The sequence below is a fragment of the Salvelinus fontinalis genome, chromosome 10, assembly GCF_029448725.1.
Source record: "Salvelinus fontinalis isolate EN_2023a chromosome 10, ASM2944872v1, whole genome shotgun sequence".
Lineage (NCBI taxonomy): Eukaryota > Metazoa > Chordata > Actinopteri > Salmoniformes > Salmonidae > Salvelinus > Salvelinus fontinalis.
In genome coordinates this window covers 5,734,431-5,753,505 of record NC_074674.1, presented here as the reverse complement: position 1 = coordinate 5,753,505, position 19,075 = coordinate 5,734,431, and the positions used below count along the sequence as shown (strand labels likewise).

Genomic DNA, 19,075 nt, shown 5'->3' with positions numbered 1-19,075 from the left:
AAAATGTGCTAGCCAGGTATGCCCTGGGTTACTCTGTGTGAGGGTTTTGTTTTGTAGGAGCGTTCTGTGTGGTTGACTCTGTGTGGGTAACCTTTCAATTATGTTCTGATGTTCTGTGTGGACATCTGACCAGTTCTGTGTGAGCGTCTGACATATCCTGTGTGGGTGATCATTAAAGTTCTGTGTGAGTACTTAAGGAATTTCTGTTGTAACTGTTTTTCTCTCCCTGTGTGTGTGTGTGTGTGTGTGTGTGTGTGTGAGATTTTGTGTTTGTGTGTGTGTGTGTGACTAAGGAGCCATGGGTACGAGCGGGTGCAAAGAACCAGGCATTCCGGACCCTCCTACTGGAGCCTTGACGGTTATGGTAGATAAATGGGGTAGGGATATTCTGGAACAGGTGGCATAGAGAGGGTGGTTTTCCTTTGACAGGGACACTAAGTGTGACGCTGTTAGACAAGATAAGACAGAGATTGGTAGCGAAGGAAGGTAAACTAGGGGAAAAGGATCAAATTGACTGGGTGAAAGTCAGGAAATGGGAAAAGGAAGCTGACAAACGAAAGAAAAGACAGGACCCATTTCGGGGAAAACCCTGTCAGAATATTGTAGTTCAGACTCAGGAAGGAGAAAAGAAGGGGAAAGATGAAACAGTGAGAATGAATAGGAAGGATGATGATGACAGAGACTGTCCCCCTCCATACTGTACTCCTCAAACTCTTTACCCAGTGTGGCCGGACCTCCCTCCTCCTCAGCCGCCCCCTGCTGATCCGCTGGATGCAAGACCACTACAACCTGCAGCCCCACCCCCTGTCTCTCCCAACACATTGATCGTCTGGCACGGAGCCTGGCTGAAGTCCTCAAAGGGTCTGGAGTGACTCCGGCCAGTCCCACTGGAGGCGCAGTGGGGGGAGCACGCCAGAATGGTAAAAAGATCAACAATCCTTTTCTCAAGGCTCCACTCAGCTCCAGTGAGGAAAGTGAGGACGGAGGGGCCCCCAGCTGACTCCCCCGTTGAAGGACTCTCTACGGGCCAGGATGGAAAGGCGTGTCTCTACCCCCTCCCCATACGATCCAGCATCAGACATGTATCGACAATACCCTCTGATGGCCTGTCCCAACCCTCAGCCTCGACCTGATGATGCTAATGCTGCTACCGCCGCAGCATGGAACCCCATTGTGTATGTCCAGAGGACGTGGAGACATAATGAAATCAAAGACATTGTAGAGGACCTACCAGACCCAAGTAAGGACGCTGTGAAATATTCAGCAGAAATTAGGGTATTGGTGGGTCAGTACAAACCATCTGCTGCTGAGATAGCCCATATCTGTACAAAGAAACTGGGACTCAGGTGGGCGGATGTACAGGGACAGTTTGATTGCAACTACCTGTGGGCTGTGAATGGTGCGTATCAGGACCAGATAACGGCGCTGCTGTGAGGACTACCTGCATCAGTTGGGAGACTGAGCCATTAGCAATGGTGGTACAGCACTGCAAGCATGCTGAGAGACAACAAAGTACTCAGAAGGAAGAAAAAAATAAAGGAAGAAAAAGTGAAGACAGAAACTACAGGCTGCCCAGATGACGTTTTACCAGGGAGCAGCCCCAGCAGGGACCTGACAAGTGGGTGGAGTGCGCAAGTGTTACAACTGTGGGAAGCCGGGTCATTTTGCTGCTGACTGCTCCGAGCCAACGAAGAGGGGCCCAATGGGAGGGGGCAAGAAGAGGAGGAAAAGGAGCACATGCATGGACAGCCCCATTCCAACAACAGCCGTGGCAGCCACCTCTCAATCAATGGCAGGTCGGGCAACCTCACGGGGTCCAGCAACAGCAACAGTGGGGCCCACAAGGAGTCCCTCCAGGCAGAGGACAACCTGGAGCCTGGCAGACGGGGCCGCCGGCACAGACGACCCTGTACAATCCAGGACAGGGACAGGAGGAGGTGTATTGACATGATGATGAGAAGACAGGGACAGTTGTGCTAAAATCCTCAGAGCAACAAGAGCATTTGTTTTTAAAGTGTCACACCCTTCCGAGAGTAGAGCCAGCCGTGGAGGCTTGCGTCAATGGTGAGTCACTAATATTTCTTGTTGATACTGGGGCTGCTATGTCTGTGATTAACTGCAAGGCTATGACAAAATCTCCCATGTCTAATGAAATAGTCAAAACTGTAGGTGCTTCAGGCCTCCCACTCAGAGAGCATGCCTCTGCCTGTCTCCTTTTGTGAGGAGAAGTGTCAACATCAATTTCTCTACTCTGACCACTGTCCTGTCAATCTGATGGGCAGGGACCTCCTGTGTAAACTGGGCATCAACATAACATGTGGCTGAACCGGTTTAACTGTTATTCATGAGGAAGAGGAGGAAGGGGGTGAGCAATGTATGTTAATGTCTGAGTTTTGTGACTGGTATTATGCATGGGATGTTGATGATGAGGTGCCCAATATTGCTCGTGTTTTCTCAAAGGCCAAAACCCATTGGGGCCACAAGGGCAGTTTCATGTCTGAAGGAGGCTTACATTGCACCTCCCATTTCTCACCATTGACAAGAGATCTCCATTATGAGAAACAATGGCTGTGTGATACATTACAGAATGAGTCAGTGCAGTGTGAGGGTTTATACTGTAGCAGTGATTTGTGCTTTAGGGGTTAATCTAACCCGTGCACAGAAAGAGCTCTACCTGTTTGAGGATAGCGCACCACATGTGTCCCTGGCAAAATCAGACAGAGTAGAATGGGTGGATACTGGAATGTGGATGAAATGCTTGGTTGATGCTACAGACTGGGAGATGCGCCCTGATGGGTCAACTTATTCACCCAGCACACTGACAAGTTGTTACCCACTCAGTTGGGAAACTCCAACTGAGAGGGGTGTGCATGGTGTTGATCAGGTTTCTTTTTCTACCAATATCATGTTGTTGAGTGAAGACTCACCCCTCCTGAGAGGCAACCCTCCTGAGAGGGGTCCCTGAACGCCTATGGGCAAGGGACAAGTATGATTTTGGGAGAATAAAGGGAGCTGAGCCAATGGTGGTCACTCCTAAAGATACCAGGCGCCCATCTAGAGCACAGTATCCACTCAGTAGGGAGGCAATAGCAGGTATTACTCCTGTTCATGCATCCTTGTTAGCTAATGGTGCTTTAATTCCCTGTCCAGAATCACCCTGTAACACCCCTATCTTGCCTGTTAGAAAACCTTCAGGTGATTGGAGATTGGTCCAGGACATAAGGCCTGTGAACGATGCAGTTCTTGCCCGTGCCCCGGTGGGTCCTAATGTTACTACACTGTTGGGGGCGGTACCACCCACAGCAGCGTGGTTCTCTGTGATTGATTTGACGAATGCATTTTTCAGTATTCCAGTGGCACCAGAATCTCAGTTCTGGTTGGCCTTCACGTTTTTAGGTAAGAGATTGTTAAAAGATTTTATAAAGGTTTAAGATAATTGATTAAATAATTCTCCCCCAGAAACTTAACAATTAGGGATTAGAGGTTATGTAGCATGGACAAGGAGTAATTAAAAAGAATAAACACAGGTCCAACTAGGTTGGACCTGAGAAGAGAGGAATGTATGTGTGTGCCGAAAGAAAACTAAGTGGATCATTAAACTATGTTTGAACCGACCTATATTTATTTATTTTTATTTTACCAGGTAAGTTGACTGAGAACACGTTCTCATTTGCAGCAACAACCTGGGGAATAGTTACAGGGGAGAGGAGGGGGATAAATGAGCCAATTGTAAACTGGGGATTATTAGGTGACCATGATGGTTTGAGGGTCAGATTGGGAATTTATCCAGGACACCGGGGTTAACACCCCTACTCTTACGATAAGTGCCATGGGATCTTTAATCTCAGAGAGTCAGGACACCCGTTTAACGTCCCATCCGAAAGACGGCACCCTACACAGGGCAGTGTCCCCAATCACTGCCCTGGGGCATTGGGATATTTTTTTTTAGACCAGAGGAAAGAGTGCCTCCTACTGGCCCTCCAACACCACTTCCAGCAGCATCTGGTCTCCCATCCAGGGACTGACCAGGACCAACCCTGCTTAGCTTCAGAAGCAAGCCAGTAGTGGTATGCAGGGTGGTATGCTGCTGGCTCTGGGGAGATAAGAAAGGACAGGGAGAGCCCCTCCAGGTTTCCTGTATCTGGGGGGGACTGGAACTGTCAGCTGGGTAGTGAGCAACTGTGGTGAGAATTGTAGAGAAGTAGATAGCTCTCCTAATGTTATTGTGTATGTATGTGCGTATGTTAAGAGAATGTTATAAAGGGAACATCATTGCATATGCACAGGAGCGCTCTCGTAAATAAATTTTCTGACTATCGTAGCTGGGCCTCCGTCTGATTAATTTCAACCAGTTTCCTACAAATTCTGGGTAGTTAATTGAATTGGGTTTATGAACATCGAGAGCATAATTCTCATGACAGGGATTTACATAGACTGTGGCTCCAATGGGTTATGTGGAATCCCCCGCTATTTTTTCAGCGGCTTTAGCACAAAATCTCGAGGGTTTTATACCCCCTGAGGGCAGCACTCTAATTCAGTATGTGGATGATTTGTTGTTGTGCTCCAGCTCAATGGAAACTTGTGAAACTGATACTCGGCCTCCGTTGATATTTCTCGCTGAGAATGGCCATAAAGTTTCAAAGAAGAAGGTACAGTTGGTTTCACAGACAGTGAGGTATTTGGGTCATGACATCTCTCCCAATGGCAGGCAGCTGGGTAAAGAGAGGATACAGGCTATTCTCTCCGTCCCACAGACGGTTACTAAACGACACATGATGTCATTGACTGGTATGGCAGGGTATTGTAGTGAGTGGTTACCTGACTATACTGAGGTGGTGCAGCCGCTTGCTGACCTTATTTATGGCCACAAAATGGCTATGATTGTCAAAATTAAGTGGACACCAGAGGGACTGACTGCTCTGACCAGACTGAAACAACTCATGACTACTTCTCCCTGTTTGGGACTCCCTGACCATTCTAAACCTTTTAACCTCTTTGTTAGTGAGAAAAATGGTTTTATGTCATCTGTTTTAACACAGGAACATGGAGGAAAGCAGCGCCCGTTCGGGTATTATTCCAAACAGCTGGGCAGTGTGGCCAGAGGTCTGGTTTGTTGTTTGAGAGCTGTGGCTGCTGCTACTGAAGCTGTGTTGGCTTGTGCAGACATTGTTGCCATGTGTGAACTCACTGTACACGTTCCTCATGCTGTACATGCTCTTATTTCACAGGCAAAGATGGCCCATCTAACACCAGCTCGACTGCTCCATTATCAGAATGTTCTTCTGACAATGTGTCATGTGACCCTGAAGAGGTGCACTGTGTTAAATCCTGCTACTTTGTTGCCCACTGAGGACGATGGAGAGCCGCACAACTGTGCTGCCCTGGTGGAGCTTGTCTCTAAACCAAGATCGGATTTACCTGATGTCCCTTTGCAAAATGCACATTGGGAACTGTTTGTAGATGGCTCTGCTCAGTGTTCTGAGAAAGGAGAACCATTGGTTGCGTATGTGGTTACTACTGCCTCAACCACGCTGGAAAGTGCTAAATTACACTCCCACCTTTCTGCTCAAGCAGCAGAACTCTTTGCACTCCCTAGAGCTCGCATATTAGCTAAAGGCCAGTCTGCTACTATCTATACAGATAGCAGATATGCCTTTGGCGTGGTACATGATTTTGGTACTCTGTGGAAACAGCGCTGCTTCCTGACCTCCTCTGGTAAGACAATCTCTCATTCAAAACTTGTTGATAACTTGCTAAAAGCTATTTTGCTCCTTTCTGAAATTGCTGTTTGTAAGTGCCTTGCTCATGCTAACTCTTCCGACCCTGTCTCCAAAGGTAATGCTATGGCTGACTTGGCAGCTAAGGCAGCAGCTGTCTCCTTGGAGGCACCTGTGTTACAGATGGTTTAACTTCCTGATCATAACCTCTTCTCTCCCACTGATATCTCTGACTTGCAATCCTCTGTAGGTCCTGTTGAGTTGAGGAAGTGGAAACGACTATGTACATATGACCAGTTGCAGAAACTCTGACTGGGCCCGGCTGGGCTACCAGTATTACCACGTTCATGTTTTCCCTACTTAGCTAAGCTGTCACATGGTAGGGATCATGTGCCAAAGGGGGGAGTTGTTGATTTTGTAAATACATTTTGGTTTGCACCTGGGTTTTCTGAGTTTGCTGAACAATTTTGTGCAAAATGTGTGATTTGTATGACTAACAACATGGGAAGAGGGATTCTCATGCCACTGTCGACTCATCCAACCCCTGAAGGACCATTTGAACACATAATGATGGATTTTATTGAACTCTCTCCTTGTCAAGGTTACAAATATTGTCTGGTGATAGTGGATGCCTTCTCCAAGTGGGTAGAGGCTTTCCCATGTCGACATTCCACTGCTATAGCAGTAGCCAAGAATCTCCTTAGGGAGATCATCCCAAGGTGGGGGTTACCATCTAAATTAACCAGCGACAATGGCTCCCACTTTGTAAACCTGGTGATACAGAACTTGTCTGAGAGTCTGCAGATAGACCTCAGGACCCATTGTAGCTATATGCCGCAATCCGTTTAGTTGAACGCGCTAATCAAACCCTAAAATCTAAGATGGTGAAGCTTATGGCAGAGACAGGGCTTTCCTGGGTCACTGTGATGCCCCTGGCTCTGATGTACATGCGAGGGCGGCCCCACAGAACCACTGGATTGGCTCCTCATGAGGTTCTGACAGGTAGACCAATGAGGATGATTAATTCTCCCTTCCCACAGAACAAGCTGACACCGATGGGCTGTGACGATGACATGGTAAGTTATTGTACTGCTCTAAACAATGTTCTTAAGGCTATTTTCCCCAGGGTGAAAGCGGCTCTATCCCAGCCTCTGGTGGGGATCCTGCACAAACTGCAACCAGGTGACTGAGTGATGGTGAAAGACCTGAGACGAAAGCATTGGAACCAGCAGAGGTGGACTGGACCATACCAGGTGATGCTGATTACCCCCACTGCTGTTTGCGTAGCTGAGAGGTCTACTTGGATCCATGCCAGCCACTGCATAAGGTGCCATACTGCCCACCAGACCCTGAGGATGGAGGACCAGAGACGCCGGAAGTCACCGACTAGATGGCCATGGGAGGATCAGGTCCAGACTCTACGCATAATGTTTCTTGCTCTTGTCTTGAGCCTTCTCATTACAGTTGCCATATGGACAGTGACTCAAGGACAACCGGTCCTGGAAAGACAACATGGTACGGACTCGACTGATGACCGTTCAGTCTCATGGCGGGACTTAAATAACAGCCACTCCAGCTCGAGCCAACGGCAGGCTCAGGACAGGAGTCCAGCAAACAATAGCCGCTCCCATATCGAAAGAAGAAGAAGGTCGACGCATCCACTGGATGAGCATCACAGTAGGAATCACGAGGGAATCACTTGGTGGTCACTGCTTAACTATACAGTAAAGACTGAACTGATGTTAGGAAATACCTCCTGTTATGTATGTAGCTTGTTTCCACATTCAGCAATCTCCCCATTCTTACAGTATTCAGTAGAGGTCAGCATTAATGACACTCTATGTGCACTAGAAGTGCTCTTGTCCAATGAGAACACAGGTGGTCAACCCTCACTAGGCAGAACACTGAGGGATAAATGCATTAATGGTAATTTGTCATCAACAAAAGATTTACGAAGGGGATTTGATTGTTCCCATTGGTGGAGAAGAATCATCTTAGAACCTAGATCCCATGTACCAGAACCTATTCAAGTCGAACCCCGGCAAACCCCATTTAGGTCCTGTCATTGTCACAACCCAAGCAATATTTCCATTCCACAATTTAATGAATCCTATCTGGGAATGTCAACATGTGTCAATTATAGTGTTTTCCCAATAGGATGTAGCTGGGAGAAGGGAACATGCAGCTCTGGATACCCCTTTAGACTGAGGGTGGGGCACACCATTATTGATGCGGAAACTGACGATCGTTCTCCTCATCAATTTGGCTCGCCAACATTTATTGATCATTATTGGATTTGTGGTGATAAAGCATATCTCTACCTACCCACAAATTGGACAGGGTGCTGTATTTTTAGTAAACTAAACATATCCCTTGTGGTAATGCATAAAACGAATTCCTCCATTCCAACCAGGTTAAGACTAATTAAGAGGGACATCTCGCAATCCAATTATGTCCCCAGTGACTCGCGACGATCCTCGAAAATGGAAAAGTTCTGGAGCTGTTTATTCCCCTGGTACGGGGCATCGGAGAATGCACATGAGTTGGATAGGCTAGGATATCATTTGGAATCCCTGGTAAATTTGACCACTGCAGGGTTTTCTATGATAAGACCAGTTTTGCACGCCACTCGACTCATGGCAACACAAAATAGGGTGGCACTTGACATGTTGCTAGCACGTGAAGGAGGGGTGTGTCAAATGATAGGAGATCACTGTTGTACATTCATACCCCAGGGAGATGACAATTTGACTATTGTAGTGGAACATTTGAAAGAGCTTAGTGGTGTAGATGAAAGGGAACACCAGCCTGACATCGACTGGAATCCGTTAGGGTGGGTTCAGTCAGTGTTTGGTGCTTGGGGAGCGACTATTTTCCACTGGTTCATCTATGGTCTAATATTACTGATTGCTCTGTTGCTAATTATCATTTGTGTGCAGAAATTGTTTAATAAAGTGGTTGATGTTGTTCTTACTTATTTGCAAATGTAGTAGGTGTAGATGAAGAATCTGAGATTGATGGACGACAATCAGGTGAACAAAGGGAAATATTCTCACTGGACAGTGTAGATAGAGAGGGTTCACAGTATATGAATGATTTCCCTGACCTATTCCCTATTCCTGACTATATCTCTGATAGTGGGATAACCCAATTCTGAGCATGAGGCTTAGAGGGATGACTGTCCTTATGTTCTGATGAGGCCTGTGTTTAGACACTGGTTCTCCTGTAATTTAGGGAGCATTTATGTTCTGTTGTTTTTTATTTTACTCAACAATGTATTATTCTGTGTGATTAAACATGTGCAAGTCTGTCTTGTGGTATAAAGGTTGTAAACTCAGTTTCTGAAGGGAGAAAGCTTACATGGAAATAAGGTACTCGACATTGAAGGCATTTGATTCCCTATTATCTTTAAATTTTGATTATGTATTTTTTTTTCTTCATATACTCTGCAACTACTGTTAGTAAGGTACCATGTTACTGTTCTGATTCTTCAGAAGGGACGGAGTTCCTTGAGAGGGGAATGTGGCGGCTGAATCAGAATAAGTAGGGTAACATAGATACAATGTTTTTTTTGCATATTATGCTTATGTGAGATACTTGTCATTAGAATGTTTCCCTTTGAACTATAGGGTTGGCAGTTGCACGTATCCCTTCTCAGCTAGGGCTCAGTCACTTGGGGCCCAGAGAGGGGAGAGGTCAGGCTTGTCTTCATATGTGAATGTATCTGTAAAACCATCTGGTGCTATGCAGAATATCAGAAGGGGAGGAGGACAGAATGAAACATTGTCTAGTTGTCTCCACAATGTCTGTACGCCAGTCACTCCCTCCTTTTCCCATTGGGGGGAGGAGTATGGCAGTGTCTGGAACCATTGTATGTCCCCTCTGATGTTGCACTTATCTTGAGATAGTATATGACCTAGAGGCTCACTCCCCTCAGTGAGCTTGTCCAGGAGTGGGGTGTACTTGAGAGGGGGGTATCTAGAGTTGACAATTGATATATGCCATTGGATGAGTTGGTGTTTTTGTACTATGAAGTACCAGGAACGAGATTAAAACCCCGTCTTAGAGACCAAACTGAACTATAATTTATAGCGAATGCTATCTGGCTATGGGATACTCCTCTCTCAAGTAAAAGTCTTTCTTTGTGAACAGTTCCTATTCCTGTGGTTTGTCATGTCGACTAGGGGGTGGATCTTTGCTATAAAAGATCTCAGTTGCCATTATGTTGACCACTCTCAACTTTTCATTAGAGATACTGAAATGTTGAAAGTCAAATGCTATTGCAAAAGCTTAATTATTATTAAAGGTGAAGTTTAAGCATAACTCTGACTGGTGTGTGGTTTGTAACTCTCCTCATTTGGTAATACAGGAAATTGCCACGACACCGGTCACCAAAAATTCTAAACATTCATTCAAATTCAACTCTAAATATAGCTGCAAGCATCCATGCCAAGGTTCAGAATTTGGCCCCATAAGACGACCATCAGTAACAATTGGACACATTACCGTGGGATGAGCTATTTCTGTACTCATTACCACGCTTGCCAAATGTCAGAACTCAATCTAAAAGACCATGCAATATACTTTTGATGTATTTTAGACAATTTTCAATGATGTTGACTACTTAAAGGACTCTAGCTCAAACAATATGGCCGCTATGAGCCAATGAGTACACATACATGCACACAATAATGTGATTACTGTGGATAGTCAGAATAATATAATAGTTTAATTAATGTTTACAAGCTTTGCAAAAAGAACGATTTCCCTAATAATCAAGCTTTGCTGCTTGAACCCCTAATAACTTGTATTTCCTGTGAACGGGTGTGTGTGTGATCTCAAATGAGAGAAAACATTCACTTTAGCTGACTGGGTTGGTAATGATATCACCTGCATTGTCTTTTGGACAGCCCTGCTACAGACACACCCCATTAATCAAGTTAAGTTTTATTAGTTGTATGTACAGGATACACATGGTATACTCCGTCAAAGGAAATGCTTACTTGCAGGTTCCTTCGATAATACAATAAGAAATAATACAAATATAAGAATATGAACATAAAGTAAATGGCTATAATATAGGAGGGCAAAATGTATAGTCCAAAATGTACATGTGTTTTGTGGAAGCGAGATTGGGGGGCAAGTGTTCAAACTGTGCAGTATTTATCTACCATAATAAAAGCCTGGTAGCAAATATAAATCAAATTATATTTGTCACATGTGCCGAATACAACAACCTTACAGTGAAATGCTTAGTTTACGAGCCCTTATCCAACAATGCAGTTTAAAAGACTTTAAAAAAAACAAGAAATAAAAGTAACAAATAATTAAAGAAAAACAGTAAAATAACAATTGCAGGGCTATATACAGGTGGTACGAGTACAGAGTCAACGTGCGGGGGCACAGGTTAGTCAAGGTAATGGAGGTAATATGTACATGTAGAGAGTTCTTAAGTGACTATGCATAGATAATAAACAGCGATCAGCAGCGTAAAAGAGGGGGTTGGGGCAATGCAAATAGTCTGGGTAGCCACTTGATTAGATGTTCATGAATGTATGTGTGTGTTGTGAGTGCATGTGTGCTAAGGTGCAGAGAATCAGAGCAGGTGGTCAGTCCAGTTCAATGGTAACTGGTTCTACCACTGTCGTCATCTCACCAGGTGTGTTAACTTAGATTATAAATGTTTTAGTCTCCTGTAGTAATCAGGGATGCAAACTGGTGAGGGCCCAAAAAGGTGACACTTTTTTGTTGCTCTGAAACATGCAAAATCCCTGCTAGGTGGAAATGCAGGTTTTAACGAATTAAACAAAACAGAATATGATCTACATGATCAGTCTCTGTGTGTAAAATAAAAAGTGTTTAATGTGAACCTAACTCACAGCTTAAAAAATGTAAATAAAGAAATCCAATGTAATTTGTTGCCTAGACTTTACTGCAAATGACACTCAAGTCTTGCGGGGGGAAAAAATACATTAATATTGCAGTTAGCCATGACAGTCTTTATAATAGAATGCTTGTCACCACACACACACACACATTAATATTGCACTTGGGAAAAAAACATCTTAAAGTAGAAATAGTATGAAACACATTCTATTTCTGCTCCATTATAGTGCCCACTAAAGTAGACATCCCGTGTGGCTCAGTTGGTAGAGCATGGCGCTTGCAACGCCAGGGTTGTGGGTTCAATTCCCACGGGGGGACCAGGGTTCAATTCCCACGGGGGACCAGGATGAATATGTATGAACTTTCCAATTTGTAAGTCGCTCTGGATAAGAGCGTCTGCTAAATGACTTAAATGTAAATGTAATCGATCAACCGCACAAGGCTACATGTGTGCAAAAATAACGTGAACTGAGTAAAAAAATCAATAATCCCCCCTCACTCACACAAAAGTGTTAATGCATTTGTTGTGTTGAACTTGACACTATCTTTGGGCTACACTGCACATTTTTACATTGTACACGTTCTGCCTGTGGACATCTTTTAATTTCTTTATTTCACCTTTATTTAACCAGGTAGGCTAGGTGAGAACAAGTTCTCATTTGCAACTGAGACCTGGCCAAGATAAAGCAAAGCAGTTTGACACATACAACAACACAGAGTTACACATGGAATAAACAAATATACAATCAATAATACAGTAGAAAAATCTATATACAGCATGTGCAAATGAGGTAGGATAAGAGAGGTAAGGCAATAAATAGGCCATGGTGGCGAAGTAATTACAATATAGTAATTAAACACTGGAATGGTAGAATGTGCAGAAAATGAATGTGCAAGTAGAGATACTGTGGTGCAAAGGAGCAAGATAAATAAATAAATACAGTATGGGGATGAGGTAGATTGGATAGGCTATTTACAGATGAGCTATGTACAGGTGCAGTGATCTGCAAGCTGCTCTGACAGCTGGTGCTTAAAGCTAGTGAGGAAGGTAAGAGTCTCCAGCTTTAGTGATTTTTGCAGTTCGTTCCAGTCATTGGCAGCAGAGAACTGGAAGGAGAGGCGGCCAAAGGAAGAATTGGCTTTGGGGGTGACCAGTGAGATATACCTGCTGGAGCGTGTGCTACGAGTGGGTGCTGCTATGGTGACCAGTGAGCTGAGATAAGGCGGGGCTTTACCTAGCAGAGACTTGTAGATGACCTGGAGCCAGTGGGTTTGGCAACGAGTATGAAGCGAGGGCCAGCCAATGAGAGCGTACAGGTCGCAGTGGTGGGTAGTATATGGGGCTTTGGTGACAAAACGGATGGCACTGTGATAGACTGCATCCAATTTGTTGAGTAGAGTGTTGGAGGCTATTTTGTAAATGAAATCGCCGAAGTCGAGGATCGGTAGGATGGTCAGTTTTACGAGGGTGTTTGGCAGCATGAGTGAAGGATGCTTCTAGATTTAATTTTGGATTGGAGATGTTTAATGTGAGTCTGGAAGGAAAGTTTACAGTCTAACCAGACACCTAGGTATTTGTAGTTCTCCACATATTCTAAGTCAGAACCGTCCAGAGTAGAGGTGCTGGACGGGCGGGCAGGTGCGGGCAGCGATCGGTTGAAGAGCATGCATTTAGTTTTGCTTCCATTTAAGAGTAGTTGGAGGCCACGGAAGGAGAGTTGTATGGCATTGAAGCTCATCTGGAGTTTAGTTAACACAGTGTCCAAAGAAGGGCCAGAGGTATACAGAATGGTGTCGTCTGCGTAGAGGTGGATTAAAGAATCACCAGCAGCAAGAGCGACATCATTGATGTATACAGAGAAGAGAGTCGGCCCGAGAATTGAACCCTGTGGCACCCCCATAGAGACTGCCAGAGGTCCAGACAACAGGCCCTCTGATTTGACACACTGAACCCTATCAGAGAAGTAGTTGGTGAACCAGGCGAGGCAATCATTTGAGAAACCAAGGCTGTTGAGTCTGCTAATAAGAATGTTGTGATTGACAGAGTCGAAAGCCTTGGCCAGGTCGTTGAATACGGCTGCACAGTAATGTCTCTTCGATGGCGGTTATGATATAATTTAGGACCTTGAGCGTGGCTGAGGTGCACCCATGACCAGCTCTGAAACCAGATTGCATAGCGGAGAAGGTACAATGGGATTCGAAATGATCGGTAATCTATTTGTTAACTTGTCTTTCGAAGACCTTAGAAGGGCAGGGTATGATAGCCATAATTCTGTAGCAGTTTGGGTCTAGAGTGTCTCACCTTTGAAGAGGGGGATGACCGTGGCAGCATTCCAATCTATGGGAATCTCAGACGATATGAAAGAGAGGTTGAACAGGCTAGTAATAGGGGTTGCAACAATTTCAGCTAATAATTTTAGAAAGAGAGGGTCCAGATTGTCTAACCCGGCTGATTTGTAGGGGTCCAGATTTTGCAGCTCTTTCAGAACATCAGCTATCTGGATTTGGGTGAAGGAGAAATGGGGGAGGCTTGGGTGAGTTGCTGTGGGGGGTGGAGGACTGTTGATCGGGGTAGGGGTAGCCAGGTGGAAAGCATGGCCAGCCATAGACAAATGCTTATTGAAATTCTCAGTTATAGTGGATTTATCGGTGGTGACAGTGTTTCCTTGCCTCAGTGCAGTGGGCAGCTGGGAGGAGGTGCTCTTCTTCTCCATGGACTTTACAGTGTCCCAGAACTTTTTTGAGTTTGTGCTACAGGATGCAAATTTCAGTTTGAAAAAGCTAGCCTTAGCTTTCCTAACTGTCTGTGTATATTGGTTCTTAACTTTCCTGAAAAGTTGCATACCACGGGGGCTATTCGATGCTAATGCAGAACGCCACAGGATGTTTTTGTGCTGGTCAAGAGCAGTCAGGTCTGGAGAGAACCAAGGGCTATATCTGTTCCTGGTTCTACATTTCTTGAATGGGACATGCTTATTTAAGATGTTGAGGAAGGCACTTTTAAAAGAATAACCAGGCATCCTCTACTGACGGGATGAGGTCAATATCCTTCCAGGATACCCGGGCCAAGTCGATTAGAAAGGCCTGCTCGCTGAAGTGTTTTAGGGAGCGTTTGACAGTGATGAGGGATGGTCGTTTGACCGCAGAACCATTACAGATGCAGGCAATGAGGCAGTGATCGCTGAGATCTTGGTTGAAAACAGCAGAGGTATATTTGGAGGGCAAGTTGGTTAGGAGGATATCTATGAGGGTGCCCGTGTTTACTTATTAGGAGTTGTACCTGGTGGGTTGATTGATGATTTGTGTGAGATTTAGGGCATCAAGCTTAGATTGTAGGATGGCCGGGGTGTTAAGCATGTCAATGTTTAGGTCACCTAGCAGCACGAGCTCTGAAGATAGATGGCGGGCAATCAATTCACATATGGTGTCCTGGGCACAGCTGGGGGCAGAGGGTGGTCTATAGCAAGAGGCAAAGGTTCGAAACTTGTTTCTGGAAAGGTGGATTTTTAAAAAGTAGAAGCTCGAATTGTTTGGGTACAGACCTGGATAGTAAGACAGAACTCTGCAGGCTATCTCTGCAGTACATTGCAACACCGCCCCGTTTGGCAGTTCTATCTTGTCAGAAAATGTTATTGTTAGGGATGGAAATTTCAGGGTTTTTGGTGGTCTTCCTAAGCCAGGATTCAGACAAGGCTAAGACATCCGGGTTGGCAGTGTGCTAAAGCAGTGAATAAAACCAACTTTTGGGAGGAGGCGTCTAATGTTAACATGCATGAAACCAAGGCTTTTACGGTTACAGAAGTCAACAAATGAGAGCACCTGGGGAGTAGGAGTGGAGCTAGGCACTGCAGGGCCTGGATTAACCTCTACATAACCAGAGGAACAGAGGAGTAGGATAAGGGTACGGCTAAAGGCTATCAGGACTGGTCGTCTAGTGCGTTCGGAGCAGAGTAAAAGGAGCAGGTTTCTGGGCGTAAAGTACAGACAGAGGTATGGTAGGATGTGAGTACATTGGAGGTAAACCTAGGCATTGAGTAATGATGAGAGATATAGTCTCTAGAGACGTTTAAACCAGGTGATGTCACCGCATATGTGGGAGGTGGAACAACATGGTTGGTTAAGGCATATTGAGCAGGGCTAGAGGCTCTACAGTGAAATAAGACAATAATCACTAACCAGGACAGTAATGGACAAGGCATATTGATATTAGGGAGAGGCATGCGTAGCTGGGTGATCAATAGGGGTCCAGTGAGTGGTTGGGCTGGCTGGAGACACTGCGATTCAGACAGCTAGCAGGCCGGGGATAGCAAGCTAGAAGACGGGCCTTAGAGGTACGTCTCAAAGGAGGAAAGTTTGTTTTAGCCTCCGCGTGCGGTGACGTCGATAGACCAGTCGTGATGGATTAGTAGGGTTCCGAGTAGCAGAGGGGTCCAAGTCCAATTGGAAAAATAGGTATAGTGGCCCAAAAAATTGGCCGCTGGATCTATACAGCTAACAGTCCAATATGCTCTAGACAGCTAGCGGGCCGCGGATAGCAGATAGCGGGCCGCGGCTAACAGATGGGCATTCAGGGGACGTCGTGATGTAGAGGCCAGTTGAGTACCCCCTCGAGCAGATTACGTCGTAGTCCAGTCGTGAAGGATCGGCGGGGTTCCGTGCCCCGTACCGGCAGTAGAAGGGGTCCGGGTATTGTAGCCCAGAGTGGCTGAAGGGCCTCTTTAGCTAGCTGGGAGAAAGGGCCTAGCATGGGCTAGCTCCAGGCTAATTGGTACTTGCTTCGGACCGACGTTAGCCAGGTGTAATCACTCGGATAGCAGCTAGCTAGCTGCGATGATCCAGGTTAAAATGTCCAGAGCTTGCGGTAGGAATCCGGGGATATGGAGAGAAAAAAGGTCCGGTATGCTCTGGTTTGAGTCACGTTGTACAAACTGGCGAGAGCTTTCCGAGCTAAAGGTTAGCTGATGACCGCTAGCAGTGGTTAGCTGACTACTAGCTAGTAGCTAGTGAGCTGGCTAGCTTCTGTTGGGGGATTCCGGATTCGAGGAAAATAAAAACACTTTAGAAAAAACAGATCCACACCACATTGGGTGAGGCGGGTTGCAGGAGAGTATTTTGAAGTTGAAGTTTAGAAAAAATATATAAAAAAATATGCAAAGAAAAATATATAAAAAGATATATACATGGGACACGACAAGACGAAGGACAAAGACGTCTGACTGCTACGCCATCTTGGGATATGATCTGTTCTACAATGTTCCAGCAGAGCATGATACACTTTGTTGGCATAATTGATCTCTTTCAGGCAGAGAGTACACCTGGCATATCCCTTTTTAGCCACTGTATTGAAAGAGGGAAAGTGTGTGGCGTTTCTTTCACCTCTATTGGCATCCAGCATAAGTCAGGCCCAGCTCCAGCTACACTTGATCCCTGAATCCACTTGTTTAACAAGCAACACCTCAATTTCACCCAATTCTCTCATTCTGAAAATTAACCACATACTGTAGAGGGAAAACATTAGTTCACAGATAGTAGTTAGTTTGTTAGCTAGTTAACATTTCACACAGATTGCCAGAGTCCAGTAAGCAACTAACGCATTATAACTTGAGGAATGGCAAGGAGTCGTATACCAGTTAATACTATAGCGAATTGGTTAGGTTACTAACGTTCGCTCATCTGATGTTGTAACATTAGCTAGGTAGCTGCCTGACTTTATTAGCCATCAAATTTTCAAACAATAAACTCAATTATTTGATCAGCTAAGTTGGTTAATGTTGCTCAACATTTCTCTGGCTAGCTAACGGAGAATTCGATCCAGCTACTATAGCAAGATAGTTAAACCTCTACAGGATCGGTGGGTCCCCTGCGGGACGGTTGAGCTAAAATAGGCGAATGCGATTAGCATGAGGTTGTAAGTAACAAGAACATTTTCCCGGACATAGACATATCTGATATTGGCAGAGAGCCTAAATTCTTGTTAATCTAACTGCACTGTCCAATTTACAGTAGCTTTTACAGTGAAAGAATACTATGCTATTGTTTGAGGAGAGTGCACAGTTATGAACTTGAAAAGTTATTAATAAACCAATTTAGCACATTTGGGCAGTCTTTGGGCAATTTTGAACAGAAATGCAATATGAATGGATCAGTCTAAAAAATGTGCACATACACTGCTGCCATCTAGTGGCCAAAATCTAAATTGCGCCTAGGCTGGAATAATATATTATGGCCTTTCTATTGCATTTCAAATTATCTTTTACCAGATCTAATATGTTGTATTCTCCTACATTCATTTCACATTTCCACAAACTTCAAAGTGTTTCCTTTCAATTGGTATTAAGAATATGTAGATACTTGCTTCAGGTCCTGTGCTACAGGCAGTTAGATTTTGGTATGTCATTTTAGGCAAAAAAAATTAAAAGGGGTGGATCCTTAGGTTTCAATGCTAACAATACTTGTTCCACCACACTTTCTCCCTCACATCAAACTTTCCAAATGCCAGTTGTTTTTTGTTTACAGCTCATGAAGTACACTTCATCACCTTCTCACCCCAGTTTCAGTGGTCAGGCTTCTCACCGACCTCTTCGTTATCGTTCAGGGACGAGCTGCTGTAACTGGCAAACTGCCTTTGCACCCTACTGCTGTCTTTCCAGAGCGTGCGTGCGCTGATTCTGTAACTAGCAAATTGGTTGTCTCTTCTCTTCAGTCTCGTGCTGCATTCTGTTATGTGAATGATTGGCTGAGCCTTGGATACAGCCAGTAGTGCTCCAAACGCGCATCCTTCGTTCGCTTACAGCCAGTAGTGATCCAAAGCCCCCCCCAAACTTTTCTCATCGGATCTACACGATTCACCTAGGTCCCCTATTTTCGATTCAAAACGGCGAATTTCGCCAAAAGGTAACTAGTTTGCATCCCTGAGAAATAATATTATGTTCGCTGTGCAACCAACCGACCAGTCAATCAATCAACAAACCAATCACTCACTCAATGGAGATCCTGTCCTCAGTTGGTAGATAGAACTGATAGATACCCTATTGTCTTGATATGAGTTTGTATATGGAGAAACGAAATGGCCTTGTTTTAAAGGGGACAGCGTACTACGTAAGCGGCGAAGGCGGATTTTTCCGTTGTAATCAAGTTTAAAAATATATATACACACAGTTGAAGTCGTAAGTTTACATACACCTTAGCCAAATACATTTAAACTCCGTTTTTCACAATTCCTGACATTCAATCCTAGTAAAAATTCCCTGTCTTAGGTTAGTTAGGATCACCACTTTATTTTAAGAATGTGAAATGTCAGTATTTGGTAGCATTGCCTTTTAAATTGTTTAAGTTGGGTCAAATGTTTTGGGTAGCCTTCCACAAGCTTCCCACAATAAGTTGGGTGAATTTTGGCCCATTCCCCCTGACAGAGCTGGTGTAACGGGGTCAGGTTTGTAGGCCTCCTTGCTCGCACACGCTTTTTCAGTTCT

General features: G+C 44.8%; 1 protein-coding gene across 1 annotated transcript; it reads left to right on the top strand.

The window, feature by feature from the left end:
- The first annotated feature begins 937 nt into the window (after window positions 1–937).
- LOC129863484 (uncharacterized) lies at window positions 938–10,040 on the top strand. Its single transcript, XM_055935512.1, has 2 exons — window positions 938–2,064; window positions 6,844–10,040. The coding sequence occupies exon 2, from the start codon at window positions 6,911–6,913 to the stop codon at window positions 8,705–8,707; it is 1,797 nt and encodes a 598-aa protein (XP_055791487.1). The 5' UTR covers window positions 938–2,064; window positions 6,844–6,910; the 3' UTR covers window positions 8,708–10,040.
- The last annotated feature ends 9,035 nt before the right edge of the window (window positions 10,041–19,075 follow it).

Bases quoted from the DNA above. Each gene is read 5' to 3' on its own strand.
- LOC129863484 (XM_055935512.1), top strand. From the start codon at position 6,911: ATGGTGAAAGACCTGAGACGAAAGCATTGGAACCAGCAGAGGTGGACT.